This window comes from Echinops telfairi, unplaced genomic scaffold (assembly GCF_000313985.2).
Source record: "Echinops telfairi isolate 266 unplaced genomic scaffold, ASM31398v2 ScPeMD7_7469;HRSCAF=8507_0, whole genome shotgun sequence".
Taxonomy (NCBI): Eukaryota; Metazoa; Chordata; class Mammalia; order Afrosoricida; family Tenrecidae; genus Echinops; species Echinops telfairi.
The window spans coordinates 96,367,616-96,375,861 of NW_022111372.1; the positions used below are offsets into that span (position 1 = coordinate 96,367,616).

An 8,246-nucleotide genomic window follows, 5' to 3' on the forward strand; every position below is an offset into this window, starting at 1 on the left:
TGTTTGACCCTGGATCCTTGGATGTCTGAGTCAGGAGCTTCGAGAGAGGACAGTCGAGGCAGGAGCTACGAGAGGGCTTCAGAAAGCCCATGGGAGCATTCCGTGATGGTTCCGCTCCGTTTTTTCAAGAACTTCTGAGAGTCCAGACCACCAAACTCACTGCCATCGAGCGACTGCTGACTCATCTCGACCCTGTGGGTCGGGTGGGACGCTGACACCATAACTCCTTGGGGCAGGAGGGTGCCTCGCAGCGCCGGGAGGACTCTCAAGGAGAGAGGCCAGAGTGAGGGGCCAAGGAGTCCCAGGCCCTGGTATTGCCACACAGGTAGAAGGGGGAGGGGGGTCCCTGGATGGCACAAACCGTTAATGCCCTCCGCTGTTCACCACGAGGTTGGAGGTTGGATTCTACCCAGAGGTGCCTAAAGTGAAAGGTCTGCACATGTCACCTTCCCCTTGGAAGCCCCACGGAGCCCAGTTCCACCCCGACGCCACCGAGCAGGGTCGGCAACTGGCTAGAAGAGGCGGAAGCAGTGACAGTATAAAAAAGGATCAGCCAATGAAGCTATAGGCCATCCAGGAGGAAGTGGGCACCCAGAAGGCAAGGGGAGGCTGTCAGAAGGAGGGGGCCGGCTGAGAGAGGGGCTCTGACCATGGGACGTGACATACCATGGCCATTTCTGATGACCATGCCCACGGTGGTCTCCAAGGATTGAAGGGGACAGCTGTCTAGAGAGGACTGACGAGCAAATGGGAACGTGGACCTGCAGGGAGGTGTTTGCTTAAGCTGCCACGCGATTGTGTCTATGTGCCTGTGATTAGAGCGGGTAGTTCGTTCCTCCAGCCATGTTCGTGAGCATGTCTCTGTGAAGGGGTCTGTCTGTGTGTCACGAGGCTCCGTGCCCCTTTGCCACAGCAGGTTAGGAACATGAAGGGTTGTCTCTCCTTCTCCCTGAGCTGGGGGAAGGGAAGGGACAGGCTCTGGGCTGTATACCCTAGACTGTGGCTATACTATCACCTTCTCCTTTCTCTCTCCCGCTCCCTCTGTGCTAGAAGAGTGGGTATTGCCCCACAAAGGAGCAGGGGTTGGAGATAGACTGACGGTGTTAGGGACTTTGAGGCCGTCTTGCTCCGCTCCACAGCCAGGCCAGGGCTGCCCAGCAAGTCTGTGGGTTGTGCTAACTCGCTGGCTACTGGTGAGGAGGCTGTGGCCAGGGAGGGCTCTGGGCAGGAGGAAGCAAAGCCCTTTCTCCCGGCCGCTCCCCCAGGGGCCTGGTCTGCACTGTCTCTGCCCTGGCCCTGGCTTCCCTCTGAAGTCCAGCCTCTGCGCCTGAGTCCTGCCAGCAGCCCAGGACAAGCCTTCTCTCCACCTGAGCCAGGTGTCCGAGCCAGGCCTTTGCCCAGGGTTTATATATTAACTGCCCTTAGGAACACCCCCCACCCAGCCCACCAGAGATCTCTGCAGCCACCGAGCTGTAGTGAAGTGGGACAGGGTTGCCTGGCTGCCCGCACCCCTGCCCTGTGGCCTTCCGGGCTTCCTCTCATCCTACCACTCCATCCCATCACTCACGTGTTCCGGCAAGGGTGTGGGCTTGGGAAGGGGCATCTAGGGTCACTGTGTGTGACCAGATCCTTGGGAGGGTGAGGGTCGAGGAAGGTGGGCCATCAGGGAGAGTCGAGGAGTAGAAGGGTTGAGGAGTAGAAGGTCATCAGGGAGGGGCCTGAGCTGAGGGGGCTGGACTTTGTGAGGGGGGATGGTGGGGGAGACTCTACATCACAGCCCCCGGAGTGGGCCTCCTGTCCTATCCCTCATGCCCACCCCGCCTCTGCAGAAGCTGAGGAGCTGTACCAGAAGCGGGTCCTGACCATCACTGGCATCTGCGTGGCTCTGCTGGTCGTGGGCATCGTCTGTGTGGTAGCCTACTGCAAGACCAAGTGAGTGCAAGCACATAGAGCAGGCCAACTGTGCCAGACCTCAGCCCCACACACCCTAGTCACGGGGCTAGGCCAAGAGGCTGGCAGACGGGGGAGGGCTTGAGAGGGGCAAGATGAGGAGAGGAAATGGGCATACCCTAAGGCTTTGGACAAAGGCGGGCCGGGGTTCAAATCCAGCTCTGCCATCGTGCACACTGGGTGGGCCTCTCTGCGCGTCAGGGTCTTAGTGTACAACAGGAACGAGCCTGGTGTGCCCCTCATGGGATATTGTGAGGGTCTGAGGCAGTGTGCCACTGACTTGGGCACCGAGGCAGGGGAGGGGTGCGGCGAGGAAGGCCCACACCTAGGGGAGAAAAGAGACCTCGAGGCACAGCCTGAGCCCCTGGGAGCAGTCTAGACAGCAGCCCACAGAGGTGGGGCAGGGACTGAATGCGCAGCAAGGGGAGCAGGGCTGTTCTCAGAGAGGAGCACGAGCAGAGAAACAAACCGACCCTGGGGTGAGCACCCCACTGATGGGAGCAAAGGGCTGTGGTCGGGGGAAGAAGGGGAGACATTAGTCTGAAAGGACAGCTGGGCTCCAAGGACATGCTGGGGGCTTGTGTGTCAGACAGGGAGGCCAGTTTCTCCTGCAGCGGGAAGGGAACTAGCCCAGGCCGGCCAGCGAGTGACAGCGTGCTGGGAAATGAGCTTGCAGCCCACCCTCCCGGTTCTGGGGAGTAAGCCTCGGGTGTGGGCTCCAAGCCCCTCCTTCCAGGACCAGATAAGGCAGAAGAGGGGCAAGGGAGAGAGCTGGCGTCAGGGAGCCCAGAGAAGTAGCCAGGGCCCAGGCAAAGGGTGGAATTGGAGGATAAGAACGGGAGGGGCTGAGTTTCCTGTTCTGACCCCAGCCGCTTTACTGGCTTCTTCAACAAGCGTCCATCCAGGGTCCGCTGGACACCAGGCACGTGACCAGTTGGCCCACCCGTGTGGCCAGTGCTCCAAATGGCAGGTCCAGTGTCGAGAGCAAACTCAGCAGAGCCTAACCTCGGTCGGTAGGAGAGCAAGGAGGGTTCCCCAGAAGAGGCAGAGGCGTGGTCCCGGAAGATGGCCCCGGGTGGGCTGGGCTTAAGGCCAGAGAAAGCCGGGTGCTGCAGTTCACACACCCCTCCACAGAGTCAGAGGAGGGCAGTGAGCGAAAAGGCTGGAGAGAAAAGCAGGGTGCTGGGGGCCCCTTGCAGGCTTTATCCAGGGTGGGATGACATGATCAGGTTTGCTTCTGAGGTGGGTTGAGTGAGCACTTACTATGTGCAAGGTAACGCAGCGCCGACCCCTCCCCCCCCTCAGATAGTGGTCATCTGACGACAGGCCCCTCTTTAGTTCCCTGCCGGCCCTTTCTCAAAAGCATCTTATCCATGTATGTGTTCACAAGCTGGCCTGCCAGCTCCCTAAGGGCAGGGGCCCATTACAGTCTTGTTCCCAGCCCTGTAGCCAAGGTGCACAATTGTGCCTGTCACACCATAAAAGCGGCTGTGCTAGAACGTTTGGTAGACGTCTTGTCTTCCAAGCCCCACCCCCCACACCCCATTTACAGCCGAGGAAAGAGAAGCCAGGAAGCTACAGTGCCTTGCCCAGGGGCACCCACCTAGAAAGCAGTGGGCCTCTGCTCTCTTACCAGAGCCAACGCTCGGTGCCACTGGGTGCAGCCTGCGGGATGGTGTGGGAGCTGTTGGGGAGGGTCCTGCATCAGGCAGCTTGAACTTGGGCAGTGGTAGCAGTGGGCCGCTGGCAGGGCAGGGTGGGGAGCGGCTAGGGCAGTTGGCACATTGTGTTGGGGGCTGGAGCAGAGCCCCGGACTAAACCAGCCCCCCATCCCACCCACTCCACCCCACCCCACCCCACCCCTGCACAGGAAACAGCGGAAGCAGATGCACAACCACCTCAGGCAGAACATGTGCCCTGCCCACCAGAACCGGAGCTTGGCCAATGGGCCCAGCCACCCCCGGCTGGACCCTGAGGAGATCCAGATGGCAGATGTGAGTGGCACTCCCAGGGCCTCTCCGACCTTCACTGGACACCCACCCCTGCAAGCGTGGGCCAGGACAGGTGCCCACCCAGCCCTCGATCAGCCCCACCTGCCAGACTGACCTTGCTCTGCCCGCTTTCTTAAAGAAGGAAGGGAGTTTGGTGTGGGGCCATCACTGCTCCAATAGGAAGTCACTTCCCATCCACAGAGCCCTCCCAGCCTAGCACGCGGGTCCCACACTCCCCTGTTGCCACCAGGAGGTACCCATCACTAACACTGCCCCCCCAACCCCATGTTCCAGTACATCTCCAAGAACGTGCCAGCCACAGACCACGTCATCCGCAGGGAAACGGAGACCACCTTCTCTGGGAGCCACTCCTGTTCTCCTTCCCACCACTGCTCCACCGCCACGCCCACCTCCAGCCACAGGTGGGCCCTCCCTTCCCACCAGTGCTTGTTGATTCCTGTCTGCAGGCTTTGTCTCCTGGTTCCCGAGGGCCCCCAGGAGGGAGGAGGTGAGAGCAGCCACTGCATCCCTTGGCCCCTGCTTCCTGGGTGCTTTCGTTCTCCCTGGCCTTACCTGGCACAGTGTCTCCTCATTCAAACACCCCCGGGGTTGCTTGCCCCTGTGGATCACTGGCCACTGGAGCCTGGTCTCTGGAGTTGGGCAAGCCTGTCCGAACGTGACAGCTCAGAGGAATTGGCTGGTCCCTTTCTCCCCTGGGCAGTCCAAGGACTAGGCAGCCCTCTCCCTGCCCCTCCCCATCCCCCCCCCTCCCGCCTTTGGTCACTGGGGCTGGGCTCTGTGAGAGAAGTGACAGAGAGCCTTGTGGGGGGGTGGACAGATCCTCCCCTTCTCACCAGATCACGGCTGGGCATCTGGGAAATCACCAGTTGGTCCAGAGTGGAGGTGGGCGATGAGTTAAGGGAGCCCTGGGTGGGCTGAAGAGTTGGGGTGGGGGGTAGCTATGGGCTCAGCCATCCTAACCTCTTGCCCCCACCTGGCTTCCGCAGGCATGAGAGTCACACATGGAGCATGGAGCGCTCAGAGAGTATGACCTCTGACTCCCAGTCAGGCATCATGCTGTCATCAGTGGGCACCAGCAAGTGCAACAGCCCAGCGTGCGTGGAAGCCCGGGCACGGCGGGCAGCAGCCTATAGCTTGGAGGAGCAGCGCAGGGCAGCCGCACCCCCTTACCATGACTCCATAGACTCCTTAAGAGACTCCCCGCACAGCGAGAGGTCAGTCCTTACCCCACGGCCTAGTATATCTCCAAGCTGGCACTGCTGACCCCGAGCGGACACTTGGGGCACTCAGAGACACTCCAAAGAAAGAGTCCCAGCCTATTTTTCAATTGGACGGACAAGGTCCTCCAGAGTTTAAGGAGTCTGATCAGGGCCAGACTGAGTTCCTGCTAGGTCAGTGAGGCCTGGTGTGGGGTGACCAGATAATTGAATTGTCCGACTGGGACACTTAGGAGCCCTGGCGATGTACTGGGTTATGCATTGGGTCACAAATCACAAGGTTTGCAGTTCAAAACCACCAGCCACTCCATGGGAGAAAGATGAGACTTTCTACTCCCATAAAGATTGACAGTCTTGGAAACCCACAGGGGGTTCTACTCCTAGAGGGTTGCGGTGAGTCGGAATCAACTCATTGGCAGTGAGTTTGGTTTGGTTTGGTTTTTCACTGGGACACTTTAAGGAGTTCTAGTGGCCCTGCTGGGTAAGTGTTAGACCCTTAACTGCAAGGTCGACAGTACAAACCCACCAGCTGCTCCATGGGAGAAACGATGAGGCTGTCTGCTCCTGTCAAGATTCACAGCCTCAGAAACCCTCTAGAGCAGTGGTTCTCAACCTTCCTCATGCCTTGACCCTTTCGTACAGTTCCCCATGTTGGGGAGACCCCAACCATAAAATGACTTTCGTTGCTACTTCAATACTGTCATTTTGCCACTGTTATGAATCGTCATGTAAATATCTGATATGCAGGATGTATTAGGCGACCCCTGTGAAAGAGTCGTTCGGCCCCCAAAGGGGTCGCAACCCACAGGTTGAGAACCGCTGCTCTATAGGGTCACTTTGAGTTGGAATCCACTCAATGGTAGTAGGAGGCTGGAGAAATATACTGGGACACTTTAGAGGAACAAATGGACATATGGCTGTCCCATGTCCCAAGAGGAACAGAAAGACACCGAGACTGTGCAGATGGGGCAGCACAGGGGGGAGGCAGGCAGTGTGCCCTGAGCAGAGCAGGATGCCGTGAACCAAGAGTGACGGCAGGCCCAGCAGGATCAGCAACAAGACCCCACAGTTGGGGTGCTGCAGGGTTCCTGAGCAGCGGAGGTAGGGAGAACCAGGCATCTGCTTCCCTGGCCGCTAGCCAGCAGGAGAGTATTATCACCAAGGGTCTGCCCCCACCGGCCACCCAGCCTCCACTCTTGCTCAGCCCTGGCATCCATAGGAAAAGAACGGAGGAGGTAAGGGCACTGGGAACTCCAGGCCAGGGAAGGAGGGGAGGAGCAGATGCTCTCTTAGTCTCAATGCGGCCTGCTCCACGCCAAGCCCTGTGCTGGTCAGGCCCTGGAAGGAGACACAGAGATGGGACACTGGCTCCTGCTCCCCAGGAGTGCCCAACCACACACAGGCCTTGGCAGCACCCAGCTATTTCTGGGAAAGGGTTAAGCACATGGCCCCCACTCAGCGTGCCAGGCCAGGGGCCGAGACCTAATCTGACTGTAGGCTCTGGACAGTAGCCAGGATGTCCAAGACCCATCTCTCACCTGACCAGTGTCGCTGTTGTTAATAACTACAGGGAGAGGGGCAGCAATAAGAGCTTTTAAATGATGGGTGGGAAAGTAAGAGAAAGATGGGAAAGAAATGCCTTCCAGGCAAGAACCCTCTGAAGGCACTTGTGAACAGGGCTGGTGAGATGAAGCACCGGGGCAAGGTGGGCGGTGGGGAGCAGGAGAGCTGGGCCTGAATAGGCAACTGGGACCAGATGGGCCCTGAGGGCTCCCCGAGTTATGTCTTTGAAAGGTTGCTGTGGGCACTGCACAGAAATAAGGCTGACGCAAGAGAGGCCCTTGAGTGTGGGGGTGTCCACAGTAAGGCGACTGGTCCCCGGTGAGGTAGGGCAGGTGGCAGGTACACTCTTGAAAGGCCAGGGGTAGGACCTGGTGCTTATTCGGATGTGCTTATGCGAGTGGAGAGAGGGGGCATCAGGTGATTCCGAGAACGTCATGGAGGTGCTGGGCTGCTTCCTGCGAGCAATAAGGTGCCAAGTCCACAGTCTGGACGGAAGACATGGAAGTGGGTGGACCCCACCCTGAGGTGGGCAGTGGCTGGGCAGGGAGTGAATGGCTGGCAGGCAGGGGTAGGGGAGGTCGGGAAAGAAAAGAGACAGGTTACCCAGCCCAAGAGACATTAACAAGAACAAAGGCCTGGAGGAACTGGGATTTTTAGCCCCAGGCAGGTTCACCTGCAGTGACTATGTGGCCCAGGGCTAAGCACCTTCCTCGAGGTGACTTTGGGCTTTGGTTTACGAAAGAATACTTCCCCAGGTGAAGCTATCACGCTGTGGGATGAACTGTCCCTGGCAAGGGGCAGTGAGTCCAGGTTAGGTCGCTGAACTGGGAATAGTGGCTTCTGGAACTAGCCAGTATGAGGCCTGGTTCCTGCTGGTCCTTGGTTTAAATCTCAGATCTACAACTTCCCGCCTCCGTGACCTTAAGTAAGGCCCTTAATGTTCCGAGTCTTGGATTTCCTTATGTGCCTTACGGGAACACATAAGGATCTGCAGGATCACTTACCAAGGAATTACGGACCCGTTGCACAGTGGTTACCGTCGGAAGCCCCCAGCTGCTCCATGCGTCAGAATTGACTCAGTGGCTTTGGTTTTCTGAAACCATCCCCATAGCAAGCTCCGAGACTAACCTTGGGCGGGGTACTTGGCTAAAACATCCCACCAATCCCCGATGGAATCGTCCCGCCCCCACTACGGAATGAATACATGGCAGTTTGGGGCTTCCGACGATGCCTAACATCGCGACTCTTGCAGGTGGGATGGAGGTCCAGACCCCTCCCGCCCCCACCTCCTGGCCCACGGCTCTGCCTCTCCCCGCAGGTATGTGTCGGCCCTGACCACGCCCGCGCGCCTCTCGCCCGTGGACTTCCACTACTCGCTGGCCACGCAGGTGCCGACTTTCGAGATCACGTCCCCCAACTCGGCGCACGCCGTGTCGCTGCCTCCAGCCGCGCCCATCAGCTACCGCCTGGCGGAGCAGCAGCCGCTGCTGCGGCACCCGGCGCC

At 59.0% G+C, this 8,246-nt stretch overlaps 1 protein-coding gene across 1 annotated transcript in view; it reads left to right on the top strand.

The window, feature by feature from the left end:
* The window catches only part of NRG2 (neuregulin 2), a 44,441-nt gene that overhangs the window by 35,581 nt on the left and 614 nt on the right, over window positions 1-8,246 (top strand). The window contains exons 7-11 of the mRNA XM_004697025.1: window positions 1,830-1,932; window positions 3,821-3,944; window positions 4,236-4,363; window positions 4,949-5,176; window positions 8,061-8,243. Of these exons, the coding sequence (XP_004697082.1) occupies window positions 1,830-1,932; window positions 3,821-3,944; window positions 4,236-4,363; window positions 4,949-5,176; window positions 8,061-8,243 (766 nt within the window). The remainder of the gene's footprint in view (window positions 1-1,829; window positions 1,933-3,820; window positions 3,945-4,235; window positions 4,364-4,948; window positions 5,177-8,060; window positions 8,244-8,246) is intronic.